The 22222-nt window shown below is 46.7% G+C and overlaps 1 protein-coding gene across 1 annotated transcript in view; it reads left to right on the forward strand.

Annotated features, from left to right (window-relative positions):
* ACVR2B (activin A receptor type 2B) overlaps positions 1–22222 on the forward strand; it is a 122305-nt gene that overhangs the window by 79543 nt on the left and 20540 nt on the right. Inside the window, exons 2-5 of the mRNA XM_033165203.1 lie at positions 6728–6935; positions 13736–13845; positions 18988–19139; positions 21256–21399. Of these exons, the coding sequence (XP_033021094.1) occupies positions 6728–6935; positions 13736–13845; positions 18988–19139; positions 21256–21399 (614 nt within the window). The remainder of the gene's footprint in view (positions 1–6727; positions 6936–13735; positions 13846–18987; positions 19140–21255; positions 21400–22222) is intronic.

Below are 22222 nucleotides of genomic sequence, written 5' to 3' on the forward strand. Positions count from 1 at the left end.
TGGGTCAAAGTTGTTGAGTTTTTTCAAGGAGGAGGTAAAATGTTGATCTTTTTTTAGGGGAGCCACAGTTGTTCAGCTTCTTTGAGGGAGCCAGTGATCTACTGCAGACATCCAGTGATCTACCGGTAGATCACGATCTACCTGTTGGACATGCCTGTTTTAGAGTTTTGAACTGCAGCTGGGGACCCCTATGTTCCAACCGGCTGCTCTCCAATCCTAATCCTCCTTGCTCTCCAAGCCTAATCCTCCTCTCTCCATAACCTACCTCACAGGGTTGTTTTGAGAAATGGAGTGTCTGAAGGAGAGCAGGCACCCGGTCCTGAGCTCTTGGGGGGGGGGGGAGGAAGGGCAGAATAAAAATGTCAGCAAACAATTCCCTTCGTTGATGCTTTTGGGGGGGGGGGTCTGCATTCAGTTGCTTTGACGGTGTTTCCTCCCTGCAGCCTTGGCGTTTGACAACGATGGGCCAATATGTGTGACTTGGAGCAAAACGATAATGAAATTGAGAATGGTGTCTTTCTCACTCTTGAAACCTTTAGCAGTTTCCCAAGTTGTGTTTGCAACACGGAAGCAGGGCAGCTCCTCCCCACATGACCCTCCCCCCTGCCCAAATACTGTATTCAAGATCCTTACTGATCAGCTGTTTCCGCAGGAGGGTCATGTGGGGGGGGGATGGTGGAGGGTGAGGGGCAAGTTCTGTACATCCACCCTCCAAAGTGTGTTGCTTGTGGGCCCTGTAGCCACAGCTAACAAAGCCGTTGCACACTTTTGTGCCTCTCTGCTAACAACGATTCCACCCAGGCATTTCAAGATGGTACATCTGGCTTTTAAAAATAAACAATAACAGTAATCTGCTGGCTTTGTGGTTAGTAGTGGTGGTCAGAAGCCCTGATCCTGCCTTCCCTGGAGCCTTAGGCTGTGCGCACACTCATACCTTTAAAGCCGTGTTAGAAATTAGCCAGGCGCGTTTTGTTACTGGCATGGGTCCAATCGCAACTATGATGAGATTTCTGGGCACCAGGTTGACGACCACAGTTTAAAAACCGGCCTCAGCCCATGATTAATAGCATTTCTACTGTGTGTGCATACTGGGACAAGTGAAATGTTCTAAGAGTCAAGCAATGTACTGTAGCTGAGATCGTAGAATCGTAGAATCATAGAATTGTAGCATTGGAAGGAACCCCGGGGTCACCTAGTCGAAGCCCTTGGCAAATAGACATTCTGTTGTGGCGACTGCAACCTAGATTAAGGTGCCATTTGACACCAGCATATATATCTTGAGTTTCTAACGCTTTGCTTTAAAGCATCTTCTTTCCTGCAAAGAATTCTGGGCACTGTAGTTTGCTAAGGTTTAAAACAAAACAAAACAAAAACTCTTTGCCAAGGCATGGGGTCCCTTGCAATAAGGCAGTTTTCTTCCATGGTATCTTTGGAATATTTCCCCAGCGGATCTTGATGATGCATGGGAGGCCTTATAACAACGTTTTACACAATCTGCCTTGGCAACCCAGAGATAATAACGTCCAGTTTTATTTCCCTTCTCTGCTTCAACCTGCCAAGAAGGCTGCCAACTTTTGAGCTTTGATTTCTCAGGTGGAACAGGGCGCAAAGAAAGGAAAACAAGCACAGCTTCATTCTTAGGGGGCATAGTTTTTGCCCGGTACTTGACCTTCTGGACTTCATCTTCTTCCTACATGCATTACATCGTCCCTCCACCCCCACCACCAAATTACCACCAAATTGAATTTGGAATGGTGGTATTTGAAAATGTCAAGGAGAATCAATAAGGAAGCTCTGGAGGGGGCTCAGTCTTGGTAGACTCAGCACATTTCAGAGCAGATCTGAAACTTCTTCCCTGATGAGTCTCTTTAGTGGTTCTGCATATGGCTGTTGAACTGGGGCACCCCTGCTCAGATCACATAAGGCAGTAAGTTTCACAAACATCTGAGAGGTGAAGTGGCAGGGCTCTGAGGAGTTGTGGTGAAGGGAGAGGGTCGGGGGGCTGACCCAGGAAAGGGGACCAGCGATTTCTGGGGTTCGGTGCCGCAAAGGTGGGGCACACAGGATGTGTCAGAAGCGTTGGAAGGGGCTGTTCAGGTGAGGGGGGCTGCGGTCGAATCCCTGCTGTCTCCCAAGAACCAGAGGGGAAGAGCAGTGACTGCTTCTGTGTAGGAGAAGAACTTTCTTGGCTGGGAGTACTTTGGACATGAGGCGTAGTTGACTCTCACAGCCGAAAAGGCTAACTGTTGGGGCATGTGAGAGCAACAGTTGCCCGTGTTTCTCTATGAGACACTGATCTTGGCACATGTCTGATTTGAAGGAGGTAAAACTATCACGACAATTCATGCAGGGATACAATGGGCAGCCTCCTTTGAAGCGGGTGGCGCTGTGGTGTAAACCACTGAGCCTAGAGCTTGCCAATCGGAAGGTCGGCGGTTCAAATCCCCGCAAGCTCCCCATGCTCAGTCCCTGCTCCTGCCAACCTAGCAGTTCGAAAGCACGTCAAAGTGCAAGTAGATAAATAGGTACCGCTCCGGCGGGAAGGTAAACTGCATTTCCATGCGCTGCTCTGGTTTCGCCAGAAGCAGCTTAGTCATGCTGGCCACATGAACCGGAAGCTGTATTCTGGCTCCATTGGCCAATAAAGCCATTTGAGTGCTGCAACCCCAGAATCGTTCGCAAGCCCTTTTCATAAAAAATAAGTCTTGAGATCGTTCAAAGAAATAGAATCGTCACTTCATCCTCCCACCAGTGTGAGCTAGTTATAATGTGTCCTTTTAAACACATTCTCTGCATCTCAAGGCCTGCCTTTTATTAGCAGCTTGGGAAAAAGAAATGTAATAAAGGTCTTATTCCTTTTGAATAATTTTCCTTATCTCCAATTTCTTTATCTCATTCTATGCCCTTTTAAAATGTGGGGTGTTTTTTTGAGGGGGGAGGGTTATTGGGTTGGTTTTTTAAATTTTGATTATATATTTTGTGGTTTTATATTTTGATTTTGTTCTGTGAACCGCCCTGAGACCTCCGGGTATAGGGCGGGATATAAAACGAATGAACGTATGAAGCTGAAAAGGGGAGGGAGAAAGGAGTTTTGCCACAAAACCACACTGTGCGCGGAAGCTTAAGGCACAAAAAAACGATTGCCAGGTAATTACCCTTAACCCTTTCTGAGAGGTGCACCCTTTCTTAAAGAAAGCGTGTTAAAACCTTGGATATGCAAGTAAATAAATAAATCCCAGTTAATTATGTGTTTCGTGAAACAACAATGTACAAAGCAAGAGGAGACACTTCTCAACAGCAAAGGTATCGTTACCTTCGTAAAAACCTTTTTTATTCTTCTCGGGTAGGATGCTGATGGCATCCTTGCTCATGTTGACATGGCGATAGTATCACGGAATTGTCAGGTTGGTGGAGGGACCACGAGGGTCTTCTAGTCCAACCCCTTTGCAATGCAGGAATCTTTTGCCCAATGTGGGGTCTGAACCCACGGCCCTGGAGCCATTTCCCTGCTACCAGTGCTGGCCCAGGGCATTGTGCATCCTGACGCAGAGCCCAAATGGTGCTGTGCTTCTGCTAGGGCCAGCTTATTATTATTATTATTATTATTATTATTATTATTATTATTATTATTATTTTAAAAAAAGTTTTGCTGTACCTTTCAGACACCAGCTGATGCCTTCACCTGTCACTTCCTCATGGCCAGCTTTTGCTACTGCAAACCATGATCACATGCCAGGATTAACTGAATATATAGGTACAAGCTTGCATCTGAGTTACTGCGAGACAGAGGGGCTGGGGAAGCCCTAGCAGAAACTATGATGGTCAGCCAGTTTTAATGATAGCAAATTTGTGTCCGTTGTCTCAGTTGAAAGGTCCTATTTTACAATTTGTGAGTACTGAGGCTCAGAGATATACAACTTGGCTCATGTATCAGCCAAGTTACGGTAAGTGTGTGAGACCAAAGCCTTCTCCTTGCTGTTGTTGCTAGCATTCCAAAATTGGGAGTTAGACTACTTAGCCGATCAACCAAAAGATCCTGATCTGCTTTCTGCCCGCCCTGGGTGTAGGCTGTGCCTTGGAAAATGCAGAAAACAGGAAGGTTGTCAGAGGCTGGGGGGGGGGGGCGGTACATTAGCACCTCGGAAAGCTCTTCTCTACTTTCCCTATGATGAGCTGCAAGAGAATAAATAATGCAAGGCGAGGAGATAGATGCAAATTTGTGTAGTTTTCACGGGCTGCAGGTTTCTGCCTCTCTTGACAGCACACTTGGGGTTTCGTGGCTCAGGATTCTGAATTTTAGCTCAGGTTTATATATAGATCTAATGAACATCCTCCGAATCAAAGAAAAGGATTTCTGCTGTATTGACTGAAGGGGTGGTGAATTCTGGGCCTGTGGATTCTGTGGATTCAGGGCCTGTGGATTCTGACCCCGCTGCAGCTTTTTCAGACATCAAACACATTTTAAAAGGTTGCATTTCGGTGGCAGAGAATCTTGATTTGCATGCAGAAGGTCTCAGCGTCAGTTCTGGGCACCTATATTCTCTGCCTTGAAAACCCTGCAGAGCCACTGCCAGTCAGCATAGAATACTGAGCTTAGGTGCACATTGGTCTCACTCAGTAGAAGGTAGCATTCTGTGCTCCTAAATCTCCAGCAGTCTTTTGCATGGCTTCCCAAGCACACGTGAGCTTTGACCTGCTACCCTGACTCCTGAACATCTGACAGCAGGATGGCCTCTCCTTTTGACTGAAGGACAAAGTGGGATAATATCACGGTTGCCAGATGTCTGATTAAGGAAGCTGTAGTTGCTGCTTTTTAATCCCCCCGAATAGCACAGCTGCAAACAGCATAATGGGTACTGTTTGCCAGAGAATATTACAGCCCCATTGAACTTGCATCATAAATATGCAGTTTTCTACCGTATTACGGTTTTGAATTTGGATTTGGCAACATGGGTTTGCTAGATAGACCGGGGACCAGTTTGAATGTTGCTATATAAAACCTTTCTTTAAAAATCATGATGGGAGCAGCCATCCCAAGGAGAATGTCAAGCAATTAAACAACAACAACAACAACCCAGGAATTTCAAAGCCACACACTCTTTCTTGTCCCACATCTATTTGAAGTTGGATAATCTCTGCAAACATTTTTGTCAATCTGGGTCTCTGTAGCACTCAGCCAATCCTAGTCCAAGCTCTCAACGAAGTGCATTCTTTGTAGCTAGCCTGGAAAACAATGCAGTCGCTAATTTGAGCACATTGGTTTTTAATTTAATATTAGTGGTAAGAAAGAGCAATGGAGGAGTGTGTGTGTGTGTGTGTGTGTCTGTCTATACTACCTACTTTTTGCTTAATCATTTGCAGTTGTTGTTTTTTGTGACCAGGGGAGGAGAAATGGTGGGTGGCCTCTGTGTGCTGCAGCTTTCAACATTTGTGTGTTACTGGAACTGTAAGGTTTGTGCGTGTTTCTAGGTTTGAGATAAGTGCTGAGGTTTTGCATTCCTTTTTTTCCTTCAGATTGAAAAAACAATGCAGTGTGTATGTTTGTTAGGCTGCTGTGAAACTGCTGGGCAGCAGGATCTTCTGTTGTGGTGAATGTAGTATGTGCAGTTTGTACAAAGGACACCTTACTAAATGCATACGGAAGAGGCTTGTGCTATTTATTTCTGAAGCTTATAGTTCCTCATCATGTTTCCTCTGTACAATGGTACCTCTGTTTAAGAACAGTTTGGTTTAAGAACAATTTGGTTTACAAACTCCACAAAACCAGAAATAGTGTCTTCGTTTGAGAACTTTATCTCGGTCTATGAACGGAATCCGAATGGTGGAAGGGCACCTGTGGCAGGAAACCTCATTAGGGAAAGCACGCCTCGGTTTAAGAACGGTTTTGGTTTAAAAATGGACTTCCAGAACGGATTAAGTTCATAAACCAAGGTACCACTGTAGTAGGAAGCTGTGGTGGGCGGGGAGGAGTTGGTGGTGTCAATAGTTAAACCCCTTAGGCTTCATCACACTTTGGTTGGGCAGAATGTTGCCTGTACATTTTCCTTCTCAGTAAGCCAATTGGTAAGTCTTCATACCTAAAAAAACAAAACAAAAAAACCTAGCACCCCAGAGGACCCGGAGGCATAACTTAAACATCCTCCAGTGTGGTGTAGTGGTTAAGAGCGGTGGACTCATAATCTGGTGAACCAGGTTTGCTTCCCCGCTCCTCCATATACAGCTGCTGGGTGACCTTGGGCTAGTCACACTTCTCTGAAGTCTCTCAGCCCCACTCACCTCACAGAGTGTTTGTTGTGGGGGAGGAAGGGAAAGGAGAATGTGAGCCGCTTTGAGACTCCTTCGGGTAGTGATAAAGCAGGATACCAAATCCAAACTCATATCTTCTTCCTCTCTGTCACTGGCTCCTTGTGTGGTGTTGGGTACGATGCTTTGGTATCCTTGCAATCCAAGGGGCAGCCAGCTAGCCATGGCTTATAGCAGAGATGAAACAATAGCCAAGCGTCACTGTAGAAAATGTATTATTCCGTAAGTGTTCAAGGATTACAAAAAAAATTATGAATCAAATGAAGCAAACTTTAGCCCCCAGTAGCTCACGCCATAATAAATTTGTTAGCCTTTAGCATGCCAGTATGGCTGTCTTGTCCCTCTTGCTAAGCATGTGGTAGTGATGGAACATACCCGGGCGCTGTTGTCATTAAGCGACGTCCATTTTGCTTCTCCCCTGCAGGGCCAGGCCATGCTGAGGCCGAGACCCGGGAATGCATCTATTACAATGCCAACTGGGAACTGGAAAAGACCAACCAGAGCGGAGTGGAGCGCTGTGAAGGGGAGAAGGACAAACGCCTCCATTGCTACGCCTCCTGGAGAAACAACTCCGGCTCCATCGAACTGGTGAAGAAAGGGTGCTGGCTTGACGACTTCAACTGCTACGACAGGTGAGAGGGCACAGGCAGAACCAGGGAGCAGCAGCACACTCCTCGCTCCTTCTGGCATGTGTGCCTGGTTGTCTCTTGCCCCCCAGTCCATGGAGCTTGGAGCTTCAGCCATGAAGTCGCTCAGGCTGGGAGCTTCGTTTATAGCAGCTGGAAGCTCCACGCCAAGGTTGGAGAGCCATCTCTCTCTCTTTTCATCCGGAGGGCCACGTGTCAGCGCTGGGCGGGGCCAGAGGCAAAAGTGGGCGGAGCAATGGATGCAAATTTTGCCATCCATCCTACACAACCACTTGAGTTTTCAGAGTGGCTGAAGCACTTTTTTATCCAGTGCTATTTTTCTAGAAAGAAAAATGAACACCTCCCTTATTCTCTTATAATGGCAATGGCGCCCACCTGAGAAGTGCCGGCACTGAGTTCTGGCGAGAGAAAAAAAGCCCTAGTAGTATCCATTGAAATGGACTGGTTTTTTTAAAAAAATAAAATTTTAAAATACCTTTTTATTCGCTAATAATTTAAACAACAAAAGACAACAAAAATACCAGCTGACACCTGCAATTCTTACCATATTAACTGCAACTTGACAATTCCGTTCATTCCATTCACAGTTAGTTAATTTCCAAATATACACACAAACCCCATCTCAGCTGGAGAGTACAGCCATACGTGTCCACTCAGAAATAAGCCACAATGACTTTAAAAAGAATTATTGCTAGATAAGAGTATTTAGGGTTGTAGTCTTCAGTCTGTTCCTGCTGACATCTTGAGGCAGAGCCATGGCTGAGTGGTTGATCACCTGCTTTGCAAGCACTAGGTCCCAGGTTCAACCCCCAGCTTGTCCAGGTAAGGCTGGGAATTTCCTCTGCCTGAATCCTGGCAAAGCCCCTGCCAGTCCGTGTAGGCAATAGTGAGCTCGATGGACCAATGGTCTAACTCTGTATAAGGCAGTTCCCTCTGTTCCTGCAGTTTCTCATATCTTCCTAGGGCTTGAGCGTTCTCTTCCCCTGCCCTGCTTCCCCCCCCCCCCTGTAATTTATTCATTTCCTATTTCTGCATTGCATCTGTTAGCCGGCGATGTTGCTCTCAACCCCATCCCGCACGTCCCTTCTTCTTTTTTTTATCTTCCTAATTTAGTTTATGTTCCTTGTCATTTCTTTGCCTTGCTCAGCCTTCTGAATTGCTGTTCGGCAGTTAGCAGATCAGCCATGCTGCTACACGATCTCCCTCTTGGAGTCTTTTTCTCTTCCTGTTCCTACAGAAACCAGATTTCTCCAGTTGGCATTACTACTCTCAGGCTTCTTATGGTGCATTAACCTTTTCCCACTGCCCCTTCCTCTTCCCAATCTTGTAGGGTATGGTGGTGGGATGGCTCTTTCCTTCTCATCTTTTGGCCGGTATAATGTCCTTTATTTCCCTCACCTCTCCAGCCAGCCCCCATCTCAAGCTTTGCGCTGCTGCCAATTTCTTGGTCACCTTTAATTTATGGGTTGCTGTGATAGGTGGTCTTTTTTTTTTTTATTCGTGTAGTGCACCTAGTATATGAATTGCTTCTATAAATGGGAATAAATTATGATGGCGATGAGTAATCTTAACGCCAGCGTCTACTGTTGCCCCTCCTGCTTGGCATACCCTCCTCTAAAAGGAATCTCAGGAGAATGGGGGTGGGGGGCAGGGAGAACATGAAAGCCTCCAGATGTTGCTGGACTCCAACTCCCATCAGCCCTATGCAGCATGGCCAGTGGGCAGGGATCATGGGAGCTGTAGTCAAGCAACGTCTGAAAGAGCCACGGTTTCCTCATCCCTCTTAATAAATGACCCAAGCTCCTCCCCTCTATACAGGGGCGTACTTTGCTAACATGCCTTGAGCAAGGACAACATTTGGTGCACCCCCTTAGATATTTCTTATTTTTACAATAACTATTATTGACTCTTTATTTTGCGCCCCTTTAGCTCGGCACCCTGTGCAGGGGAACTGCCCGCATCGCCTTAAATCCGGCGCTGCTTGATGATATCACTTCCTGTTTACTGGCCTCTCCCCGCCCTTGCAAAAAAAGCCCAATTTGCCATGTAGCTGGTGAGCCTTATACTAAAGTAGCTGCGGTTAGTTTACTAGCCTGCCCCATCAAATTATCCCATGCTTGAAAACCAGCGGAAAGTTCGCAAAGCACCTGGAGACTGGGGACCGGAAAGGGTTGTGATAGAGGAGGGAAGGAATACTCCCCATCTTTTTCAGCAACAAGGAGCAGTTTTGTTATACGTGACTGCAGGCCTGTTAAAGCCCATCTTTTCAACTCCTTTAATTTGGTGTATCTACATGTAAGATCGAACATTTAAAGGCCTGCTTTTCCTCGTAGTTGTGAAATCCAGGAGGCTATGGAGCTTCTGGGTGTTTTCACACAGTAAATGCTCGATAATTTCTGGCGTGCCCTGAGAAATGTTCTGTACAATTAGGTGGAGAGAGCAGCGCGTTCTTTCGAGGGCCGCGTGCTGCAGAAAAGGAGAACTTAGTCATTCGGAGCTGCCTGCTGGAGCAGAAAAGCACACTTAGCCAGGGTGATAATGGCCCTGCTTTTAGAGCGGCTGTTTTCATTCTGCCTTCCCAGTGCACCCGTTCACACATACACATGCATTGTATCTTGTCCCTTGATTACTCAAGTTTTTCCTTACCGTCAGCCAAAGGCTTTGCAAGACTTCTGAAATGGATCAAGGGCTTTCTCCCCGGGCCAGTATTGTATTAGGATGTGCTTCTAACAATAAACAATAACTGAAAGTGGAGGACTAATAGAGCAGAAACAATTCCTAGGAACCCCCGAAGCCACCCTACGCAGGGTCAGTAAAGACACTGGTCTATCTAGCTTAGTACTGTCTACACTGACTGGTAGCAGTTTCTCAGGGTTTTCGACAGGGAATCGTTTCCCAGCCCTACCTGGAGGTGCTGGGAATAGAACCTGAGAACCTCCTGGATGCAAAGCAGATTATCTGCCAGTGAGCTACCCAGAGTTTGCCCTCTCCCTTTGGGAAGTGGCGCAGACTGAGCCCTGAGGAAAAGGTGGACAATGAGAATGGGAGGAAGATAGGTGGGATGAACATTTAATGATTATAGAATCATAGGATTGTAGAGTTGAAAGGGACCCCCGAGGCTTGTCTAGTCCTTTGTTGTTGTTCAGTCGTTCAGTCGTGTCCGACTCTTCGTGACCCCATGGACCAGAGCATGCCAGGCACGCCTATCCTTCACTGCCTCTCGCAGTTTGGCCAAACTCATGTTAGTAGCTTCGAGAACACTGTCCAATCATCTCGTCCTCTGCCATCCCCTTCTCCTTGTGCTCTCAATCTTTCCCAACATCAGGGTCTTTTCCAGGGAGTCTTCTCTTCTCATGAGGTGGCCAAAGTACTGGAGCCTCAACTTCAGGATCTGTCCTTCTAGTGAGCACTCAGGGCCGATTTCCTTGAGAATGGATAGGTTTTATCTTCTTGCAGTCCATGGGACTCTCAAGAGTCTCCTCCAGCACCATAATTCAAAAGCATCAATTCTTCGGCGATCATCCTTCTTTATGGTCCAGCTCTCACTTCCGTACATTACTACTGGGAAAACCATAGCTTTAACTATACGGACCTTTGTCGGCAAGGCGATGTCTTTGCTTTTTAAGATGCTGTCTAGGTTTGTCATTGCTTTTCTCCCAAGAAGCAGGCGTCTTCTAATTTCGTGACTGCTGTCACCATCTGCAGTGATCATGGAACCCAAGAAAGTGAAATCTCTCACTGCCTCCATTTCTTCCCCTTCTATTTGCCAGGAGGTGATGGGACCAGTGGCCATGATCTTAGTTTTTTTGATGTTGAGCTGCAATGCAGGAATCCCAGCTAAAGCATCCATGGGAGATGGCCATCCAGCTTCTGCTTTAAAAACCTCCAAGGAAGGAGCGTTCACCACCTCCCGAGGGAGCACCATGCTACTGTCAAACAGCTCTTGCTGTCAGAAAGTTCTTCCTGATGTTTAGTCAAAATCTCCTTTCTTGTAACTTGAAGCCATTGGTTTGGAAGCCATCGGTTTGGATGCCGTTGGTTCTCCTGCTTCCAGAGCAGAAGAAAACAAGCTTGCTCCATCCTTCATGTGGCAGCTCATCAGATATTTGAAGATGGCTACCATATCTCCTCTTTTCCATGTTAAATATACCCAGCTCCTTCAACCATTCCTCATACGGCTTGGCTTCCAGACCCTTGATCATCTTGGTCGCCTGCCTCTGCACACATCATAGTTTAATTAAATAAAATAATAGTTAGGGGTCGATCTCGGCACCTTTTGCGTTCAAGTCAGATGCTTTGCCACTATGCTACGTTCCATATAACCCAGGCTTCTTCAAACTCTGCCCTCCAGATGTTTTGAGACTACAATTCCCATCATCCCTGACCACTGGTCCTGCTAGCTAGGGATCATGGGAGATGTAGGCCAAAAACATCTGGAGGGCCGAGTTTGAGGAAGCCTGATATAATCAGTAGCCACTGACTGAATCCTCTTTGGAAGTTATAAAAAAATAAACAAGGGGAAAATTATTTTTAAAAAGAACAGAGGGCACTGCAGGGAAATTTGTTGGCATATAGCTTCCGTTACAGACAGCTTGAGGTAGTTACCCAAGGTTTCTGTTTTCTTGTCTTCATTTTCCCTTTCCATCAGTTCAGAGCTCCTGGAGCCAACTGCAATTTCTACGTGAGGCATTGGCCACAAGTGTGAGCAGCTATTTGTGCAAATGAATTGACGGGCATAACTTATAAATGAGCTCAGAGCTTGCTGCCTGATAAGCTGCAGCTCACTGCTCGATAGCATCACACAGGAAGCAGTTGCCACAAATCATTCTCCCTTATCACATTGGCTCAGATCATCGCTTGACCAGGGGAAGCAGGTCAGACTGCTGCAGAAGAAGGAAAAATCTGTGGTTCGGAAACATCGTAAAGTAATTTTTGCTTCCCTGGAGGGTTTAGTCTATACACTTCAAAAGCAACCATTGATAAGTGGAAGAGTTGGTGCAGTCTTGTAAGTAGCAGCTAGAGATAGGACATCCCTGGTCCAGAATTGTGAGTTCAGTCCGTGAGCTAGCTGCATAGTCTTGGTCAGGCTGTTGCCTTCTCGCTCTCACGCCTATTTTGTAATATGGGGAAAGTGTGGTGTTTAATTCACAGGGTTATCCCCACAAAAGTGACCTGCCAAGCCCTTTGTCCTATAGCAAAATAACAAATTGTAGGTTTGCAGTGGTGAACGACCCACTCACCCACATTTTCTCCCTTGAGTATTCAAACTCAAATGCTTTGTCAAACTCAAATGCATCACACACAACACAATTGTGCTAATAGCAAATACTAATTTGTTGCAGGATGGAGGAAATAATGGAAGGAGGATACAGACAAGTTCATTCTCTTACATTAAAAAAACAAAAACAAAAAACTATTCTGTAGACCAGGGGTCAGCAACCTTTTTCAGCTGTGGGCCTGTCCACCGTCCCTCAGACCATGTGGGGGCCGGACTATATGGGGAGGGGGAATGAATGAATTCTTATGCCCTACAAATAACCCAGAGGTGCATTTTAAATAAAAGGACACATTCTACTGATGTAAAAACACGCTGATTCCCAGACCGTCCACAGGCCGCATTTAGAAGGCAATTTGGCCGCATCCGGCCCACGGGCCTTAGGTTGCCTACCCCTGCTTTAGACTATTTGGCCCTTAGAGCTTAAGGGGAAAGTAAACAACTCACACTCCACTTTAGTTTTGATTTTTTCCCTTAGACTTTTAAATCCTATTTTATAGTTCAGCACAACAGCTTTGAACTATCCAAATGCTGAAGTTTCCGAGGGTGGATGAACTTGAATTGAACTGTGAACTGAACATGAACTGAACTAGTTCACTTTGAAAAGGGGCGACCGCAAAGTGGAACTTGTTCCTTTGGGGACCTGTTGAACTCGAGAACGAGATCGGGTTCCTTTGAAAAATGGGAATTTTCCGAGCTTTGGGGGCAAACATAATTTGTAGCACAATAATTTGAAGCGGAGCGTGGCAACCGCCTTCATACAGGTGCGGTTTAATTGTGGCAATGCTGTGCTTGCAGGCATTTGCTGGCATCATTTACAGGTGGATTTGGTGCAATCTGCCACAAGAGAGAAGGCATTTAGTTCGTCGCCAGCCAAGTTCCCCCTGTAAATTATTGCTTTTAAAAAAAAAAAGCAAGCAAACCCCCAATCTGCTGCTCATAGTGTCTTAACTTTGGGAAATGTTCTAATGGCACCATGAAAGAAGCCGTTAAACAGTGATGGCCGTCTCATGTCCCTTACCCCTCTGCACACGCCTCTGGGGGGAAAACATGGTGGCAGCTGGCATTTTTGGGTAGCTTAGCTCTGGCCTTTCATCTCATAATACATTGCTGCCGTGGCTCTGTGTGTGGTGTTGAAAAGGTCCCTTGTCCCTTCTGCCTGTTTCCTTTGAAATACAAGAGGGAAGCAACGTGTGGGCATGTATATGTTCTCAAAGCGTAAGGATATCGGAGCTAAACTTGTATATTAAAGTTATACCTTTAAGAGTTTTAACTCGCCCTTCTGCAAAGTTCCTGTGCGCGTAAAGGGCTCTTGAGATCTCATGCGGCGAGCTTCCTGCCTCCTTATAACAAAAGGTTCGGTGGATTGGCAAAATACAGCAGAAAGCCGGCATTAAATAGGATAAAGACAATACATTGTGCACCTTTCTCCTGAGGGCAATGTAAGAATTCACTGACTTTTATCTTATTTTCTTTTGTGTTGTCTTGCTGTATATATTTATATATATAGGCAGGAATGTGTGGCCACAGAAGAGAGCCCACAAGTGTTTTTCTGCTGCTGCGAGGGAAACTACTGCAATGAAAAGTTCACTCACTTACCCGAAGTTACTGGCCCAGAAGGTGAGGCTTTTGTTTATCAAGAACAAAACTCTTTGTATTGGAAGCTGACTTCAGTGGGTTTCTGCTAACCTTGAATTCCTGGCTTGGCAATTGAACACCGAACCTAATTAGAGCAGTGGCATTTCATATTGCAAAGTCGAGGAGTTCTCAAAATTTTTAAGTTTCTACAGAATGCGGCTTAGTTGTTTCCTGGTCTTCCAGGTGAAGTGAATTGCACACTAATCTCTCTCCACCCGTGAAGCAAAAGAAATGTACTCCTTTTCTCTCGCAGGATTTCTGGGGTGCATCACTGCAGGCAGAACGTTTACACAGATTTAACTAAGTATCTCAATTAGCTCTTGTCCAAATGGCAGCTGGCATGGTGAGTGGTGGTGCTGAGGAAGATAGGAAGCTGTTGTATATTTATATCTGTTGATTCATCTACTCAGCATGGTCTACTCTCACTCCCAGGGGGCAGCCCAGTGTTTCAGGCAGGGGTCTTTCCCAGCCCTACCTGGAGATGCCGGGGATTGAACCTGCGACCTTCTGCTTTCCAGGCAGATGTTTTACGGCCCTCCCCCAGTGCAGAGGCTAGACTTTCAAACCCAGAACCAGCTGGCCCAAATAATCAGGTGGCTTAAAACAAACAAGAATTCAAAGCCAGAATCTCTGTTAAAATCCAAAACTAGGCCAAGCGGTATAAAGCGAGCAAGGCCACGAACAGAAAGCTAGAGCATGGTGCATTGTGATATTTTTTTTTCCTTTTGAAATAATGCTTTTAGTTAAGAGTAACATGTGGTGACAAAGCCAGCCTAATTGAAATGCAGGAGGAAAAAAAATTCTTTTCTTCCTTCGTTTTTTTTGCTGAATCAGATTGGGGGGTAAACAAACGAGTCAGTAATGCCATTTCCCCCTGCATTGATATTGCATGGATGGGTGCAGTAGTGTTCAGACCATTTGTGAGCAACACATTATAGTCCTTTTGAAGTGCATTTAAAAAAAAAAAAAGTTGCCAAGGTGAAACTTTGCATTAGCAGCACCCTTAAACTTGGGAGACTCGGGGCACTTAAACTCATCTAGCAATGTAACTATGAAAAACAGCAAGAACAAAAGCACTTATCTGTATACAAGATAAAGGCCAGTACTGATGCAGACTCGGGTAAAAAAAAAACTTCACTTAAAAGATTGGTGGGGAAAGGAAGCCCTTACAGCACACACCAGAAAGTGAACAGAGAGAGAGAATGCCTGTCTGAGATGTAATGGGAAGGAGTCACCAAAGAGGCGTCCTGATGAGATTGTATCTACAAGAAGGCCCTCTCCTAGAGAGTAGAGTGATCAATTTCACATATGAAGGGCAAGACGATCTTTTGGGTATCCTGGTCCCAGGCAGTATAATGCTTCTTTGTACACTGGTACCAGCACCTTGAGAGGGACACGGGTGGTGCTGTGGGTTAAACCACAGAGCCTAGGGCTTGCCGATCAGAAGGTTGGCGGTTCGAATCCCTACGACGGGGTGAGCTCCCATTGCTCGGTCCCAGCTCCTGCCAACCTAGCAGTTCAAAAGCATGTCAAGGTGCAAGTAGATAAATAGGTACCGCTCCAGCGGGAACGTAAACGACGTTTCCGTGCGCTGCTCTGGTTCGCCAGAAGCGGCTTAGTCATGCTGGCCACATGACCCAGAAGCTATACGCCGGCTCCCTCAGCCAGTAAAGCGAGATGAGCGCTGCAACCGCAGAGTCGTCCGCGACTGGACCTAATGGTCAGGGGTTATTTACCTTTACCAGCACCTTGAACCTAGTCAGGTGGTTAATTGGAACCTATTCCCAACTGAAAGCTTAGTCGTGATGGCTGCATTCTGCCTGCACTGTTGGTGACGGCATGCCACTGGATAATAGTTGATGGGGATCAGAGGCAGGGAGAGAGCTGTTGTGCTCAGGTCCTGCTGGTGGGCTCCCCAGAGGCATCTGGTTGGCCACGGAGGACAGAATGCCGGGCACAGCCGGCTCTGCCATTAAGCAGACTGAGGAGGAGGCCTCAGGCAAGAGAAGCACCTAAGGTGGGTGCCCCGTGGGCGCCCTGCTGCCGCCAGCATCAGCTAAATCACACCCAAAATCATACCCAAAATTGCTCAGATCGGGCGCGATCTCTCCCAAAATTGCAGGAGTGTGGGCAGAGAAGCAGTGCTGGTGGTAGGAGGTATGGTGGGAGGGACAGGACAGGGGGAAGTGACACTTCTGCTTTCTCCTCAGGTGGCAAAGCAGGACGTGCCACCCCCGATCCTGCACTAGGATGGGCCATTGGCCTGATGTAGCAGGACTCTTTTAATCTTCTCTAACTTGAGGTAATGGTGTGTAGCGACTGGAAGGGGCGATGCAAAACATTTGCATGTTGAGGGTTGCATGCAGAAATCAACCACGGCATTTGTGCCACAATCAGACCTGAGGAGTTTGATATAGGCCCACGTATGGCCACGAATCTTCTCAAGGCATTGATGGGGCTGGAAGTGTCCCATGAACTCAAGGATCTCGATTTGGGCACCACGGATACTCAAAACACGTAAAGAGAACTGCCCAGCGCTTACTGCTAGCTTGACCTCCCCTTGTCTTGCATGTAACCACGCTCCAAGGTCTGAAGACATCGAGGCCCACATTGGTGAAAGGTGGTTCACTGCACAAAAGCAGGTCAGAGCAGTATACTCCTAGTAGCAGCAGAATCGGTGCCTCGGGATCCAGATTGGGAATCTGATTGGCAATCGATCTAAGATGAGGGTGGTGGTGGAGTGCAACAACCTGTGCGGCTGCTGCCTCATCTCCTTTGTGAGGGTTACTTCATCTGCAATACGTGTTGTTCTGGATGGATAAGACGATCTGTTGGCATAAGAGTGGGAGTGAGAGCTCCCTGTCAGCGAGGAGCGGCGAGAACAAGGAGTGTTTGTGCTGTGAGGAGTGGCGTCCTGAAGTGACTACTGACGAACTTGCGATGGAGCTGGAGCAAGACCTTGACAGTAGAGAAGACTGGGCCGCTGTCTTGAGAATGCGGCTTTGGTTCATCAGCTGCCTTGTCAGCCTCTGTGAGAAGCACTGTTTCTTGTTCCTTAATGCGCTTCTCCAAAGCGTTCATGGCTTCATGGAAAGTGGAGTCCCTCTGGCCGTTCACCTGCTTGAAATACTGCCACTCATCATAGCTATGCCAAAATGGCAGAGAGTCAATCTGTGTAAGATGTCCATTGCACCAGGTGTTTGGCCAAGCGGGTCCTCTGGTGAGGCATATTCTCCAGGAGTGTCGCACCATCAGTCTCCAGAATGTCTTTCTCCAACCTCTCCCAGGCTCTTGTCAAGCCACCTTAGCTGATTTGCCTTCTGTTCCTCTAAGGTAGCTCTCATATCGGGGGTCAGCTTCCTAAGTCTCTTTTGACCTGAAGACCCTGGGTCACCATTAGTTGTATCAGAAGCTGCTTCCTGTCTCACCCCCTGTTTGGTTGTGTTTTCAGAATGGTCTCCCCTTTTCTTTAAGAATCTGGTTCAAATGCACTTGAAATTGGAAAGCTGCAGCACCATATCCCAACACTAAATGAGGTGTGGCTTTCTCTAGAAGGTTTTATTCCTGTAATCTTTCAGTTTAGCTGTTTGAGAAGGTGCATGGGTTTTGCAATGGAAAAGTGGGCTTTGCAGTGGAGAATTAGCACTTCAATGGAATTGCAATGGAGAAGGCTTGCTGGGTGAGGAGAGTTACTGAGTTGCTTAAGTTTGCAGAGAGTTGCTAGGAAAAGCAGGATGCACTTTTCTTCAATGCAGAGGGTAGGGAAAATCCCAGGGCTAGCGAGCTTGCAGGCAAATACTTTGAGAACCTTGTTTGCATTTGTAAATTGCTCTGGGAGACCCAACAGGGCTGGTTTCACATGCACAAAGGGAAGGCTGATTTGTAAAACCACTTTCAGTTGCAAATTCTTGTTAGAGAGAAAGAGAGCGCATCATTCATTCATTCATTCGTCCTTACTGTTCTGTCTGGAGATTTCTCTCTCTTTGTGGATACAGCCGTACCTCGTGTTGCGTTCGCTGCAGGTTGCGAACGGCGGGTTATGAACGCGGCAAACCTGGAAGTGTTTACTTCCGGGTTTCACCGCGCATGCGCAGAAGCGTTCTGCACAGGTCGCGCATGCGCAGAAGTGCGACATCGCGCTTCCGCGCATGCGCGATATTGCCGCTCGGGTTGCGGACTTTTCGGGGTGTGCGAATGGCACCCCGGAACGGATCATGCCCGCAACCCAAGGTAGTATTAACAAAACTCCACAAAGCTCTCATACATAGATTTATTGAAGATAATCAAGGCACATGTAGAAATATTGCTCACATTCCATTAGGCTGTTCTATGGCTCTGAATGAAGATGATTACAGTTGAAGCTTTTTCATGAAGTTCTCTGTGGAGCTGTGTAAGGACAAAGTGAGTTCGCCCTTCTTCTTGGGCTTTGCCATAACTAGGCTGCCACTAGATTACAAAGGAGGAAGGGAGGCTTCTTCCCGCTCTGGCCAGAGCCAATAGGAGGGAGGTATTTTCCTGCTCTCTGGCAGAGCCAATAGAAAGTAGACTATTGCTGTGCCTACATTTCCCAACTTGCCTTGGGGTCTCAAAAGGGGGGGAAAGGCACTATCTTTTCTTAAAGGGGCAGCATTGTTATTCCTTCAATCTAATACTAATACACAGATTTGCTATCACTAAATAACTGACCCCTGTGAGTGCAGAACAGGCAGGGTGGGGGGGGGGGAGAGTGAGGGAAAACAAGAGAACAAAGAGGTGCATAAATCAAAATGCAATGTAACAAACTCCCATACAGTCTTATGTAAATTGATTTAGTGTTATTATCCTATTACGCATGCAGATATGTATAACCTATTACATTCTGTATAAACTCAAATCTCCACTCAGCCATACGTGACCGTGAAGGCAGTCGCTGTCTCTCAGACTGGCCAACCTCACAGGGTTGTTTTGGGGGGGGGGTATAAACGCAATAAACAAATTAAAATAAACTAAGAACCAAAATCCAACCAGGATGATGGAATTCTGCCTTGGGATGCTAGAGCGAACGGTCATTTGGTTGCCTTAAGAGGCAAGACAATTCTTACTGTGTCTGGGATCCTTACTGTTTCTCCCCTCCTCTTCCTCCAGTGGTCTATGAGCCTCCGCCGCCAAGCCTCTCGCTGCTCAACATCCTGGTTTACTCTCTGCTTCCCATCATTGCCCTCTCCATCGCCATTCTCCTTGCCTTCTGGATGTACCGCCACCGCAAGCCCCCCTACGGGCACGTCGACATCAGTGAGGTAGGCGAGAAGCAAGGGGCACCTGGGAAACTAATGGTGGTTTCAGGCGGCTAAGCATTTGCAGAAACTGCTTCTGCAAATGGGGTTTAGAAAGGGGGAACTGGGCAGATAAACGGGAGAGAAGCTTCCTGCGCAGCAGCCGATTCTCCTGCGCAACAGCAGGTTCTTGCTGTGGAATCTGTGGCGCGACAGTCTTCAGCCACGTGGTTTTCTTTCCCATCGTGCAACAGCTAGTTGCTGTTGCACCATCTGTTGGGTAAGTACCTTTAGTACTGTACTTGCCTTTCCCCTTGCGCAGCGGTGTTTTGCCTGCGCAATAAGTATGCTGCAAAGTGCCTTTAACTTAACGCAATCCCATGAATACAGGCTGTCTACCTCCTGAGGACCAGCTGCTGGGGGGAAACAAGAGAAGGAAACTCTCCCTTTGAGCACTGTTTGTGAGCTTCCCAGAGGTGTCTTAACTGGCTACTACTTGGCTGGATGATGGATTAAACCAGGGGTCCCCAAACTAAGGCCCCGGGGGCCAGATGCGGCCCGATCCCCTTCTAAATCCGGCCCGCGTGGGAATCAGCATGTTTTTACATTAGTAGAATGTGTGCTTTTATTTAAAATGCATCTCTGGGTTATTTGTGGGGAATAGGAATTTGTTCATTCCCCCCCAAAAAAAATATAGTCCGGCCCCCCACAAGGTCTGAGGGACAGTGGACCAGCCCCCTGCTGAAAAAGTTTGCTGACCCCTGGATTAAACGGACCTTTCCATCCAGTTTGTTCTGGGTTTTTTTTTAAAAAAAAACAACAACACACAAAATGGCCCCCTGTATTCTGTTGCAAACATAATTGGGGAAGGCATGGTGGTTAAGGTATGGCCAAGAAAAAATGCCATAGTCACCACAAAACAACCTTGAATATTTCATACAGAATACTTTTTTTACTTTTTTTACTTTTTAAAAGTTCTGTGACTGTTGGGTGAAAAGTTGCTTGAGTTTGCATTGGCCTAATTTTCCTGTTGAATTAACACTTTTAGTTAGGATAATGCATGGTGCTAAAGCCAGTCAACTGAAATGCTGGAAGTGGGTGGTGGAAATATTTATTTTATTTCTTTTCATTGTTTTCTTTACTGAACCAGACCTTGGAGGTTCAGAAACAAGTCAGTGCCATTCCTTAGCATTGAAAATGTACGGATGGAGACATAAGGCCACTGAGAACGACACATTATTCCTTTTAAAATGCATTGTGATAAAACTTACCAAGGTCGTACTTTGCATTAGTAGAGCCTTTACAGTTTGGAGACTTGGGCAATTTACATTTGTAGCTTTTAAAAACAACCACGTGTTAAACGTAGGCATGCAACAATATCTGCAAGTGTGTCTCATATGGGTACATTCACCATGGGGCTGAGATTGGCTGCAGCTTCCCCATTCAATGTACCCGCAGTGGCAACAACCTGGGTTTGCTTCTACATAACGTGCAAAACAACCTTTGAGGTAAATAGCAGATGTAAGGAATGGTGTCGAGTAAGACAGAAGTGGTGGCCTACTTTCTCAAGGAGGGGAGCAGGAAAGGCAGGTAAAGTCCTGAGTAAGCTTCCTGGGAAAAGGAAGAAGAGTTTGGATTTGATATCCCGCTTTATCACTACCCGAAGGAGTCTCAAAGCGGCTAACATTCTCCTTTCCCTTCCTCCCCCACAACAAACCCTCTGTGAGGTGAGTGGGGCTGAGAGACTTCAAAGAAGTGTGACTAACCCAAGGTCACCCAGCAGCTGCATGTGGAAGAGCGGGGACGTGAACTCGGTTCACCAGATTATGAGTTCACCGCTCTTAACCACTACACCACACTGGCTCTCAGAGCTCCCCGCCTACATTTATGTCACCAGGCCCAGGCTGGAAGACCTAAGAGATGCTTCTTCCGGTTTGAAATGAGAAGACTGCCTGTAGGATCCTGGGGGAGGCACCTGCCAAGCCAGCATTAGTCCATTAGTTCGTTCTATACCTCAACCGCCCTGGGTTAGGGAAAAGGCACGATGGAGCTCACACCCAAATTTGGGTCATACCTGAAACAAAAATGTCCCCAACTTTCAACTTGTCTATCTGTATCATCCCCCACATCTTGTTTGCAGGACCCGAGTCTGCCACCCCCTTCTCCGTTGGTTGGACTTAAACCCTTGCAGCTGTTGGAGATCAAGGCTAGGGGCCGTTTCGGCTGCGTCTGGAAAGCTCAGCTGATGAATGACTACGTGGCAGTCAAAATCTTCCCCATACAGGTGAGTGTACCTGCCGTTCAGAATTACTTGCTTCCCAATGGCTGCTCGGAGCAGGGAGTCCAGATATATTATCATTGGATTGTAGAGTTGGAAGGGACCACGAGGGTCATCCCCCTGCGATGCAGGAACCTTTTCTTACCCGCCTCTCGCTGGTATGGTAACTGATTTTTAACTGGAGCCCCGTTTTTAATTGAGCGACCATTTGTAGGGTCAGAAATACTGGCACACCTGGAGACCGTATGGGCTGTTTCAGACTTCAAGCCAAGTGTTCGGAAACCTGTGGCTCCCCAGATGCTATTTTTCTCCAACTCCCATCAGCTCCAGCCACACGGCCAATGGCCAGGGCATGATGGGAGTTGTAGTCCAACACCATATGGAGGTCCAGAGGTTCTGTTAGTCCCGTATTCCTTCTCCTTTGGGTTTGTTTGCTGCTGCTTTGTTTCTTGATGTAGACCAATGATCACTGACCATAGATCATAGTCTCACTGGAGTTAGAAGGGACCTTGAGAATCATCCAGTCCAACCCCTTGCAATTTCAGGAATATTCAGCTATCCCATACAGAGATCAAACCTGCAACCTTGGTGCTATTAGCACCACACTCTAACCAACTGAGCTATCCCCCAATATACTCTGGGTTTATTTTGCATTGTACGCTGCCACGAGCAATTATAATTGAGAGACAGAATATAAAAGCACTGTGGGTTGGTGGAGAATTAAAAGTCACATTAAAAAGATATTGGGATATGAAATTCCCACTATGTCAGTGGTTCCTGAACTTTCGCCCTTTGGGGCCGCTTGAAAATCACTGAGGGTCTTAGTGGA

This window comes from Lacerta agilis, chromosome 12 (genome assembly GCF_009819535.1).
Source record: "Lacerta agilis isolate rLacAgi1 chromosome 12, rLacAgi1.pri, whole genome shotgun sequence".
Classification (NCBI taxonomy): domain Eukaryota; kingdom Metazoa; phylum Chordata; class Lepidosauria; order Squamata; family Lacertidae; genus Lacerta; species Lacerta agilis.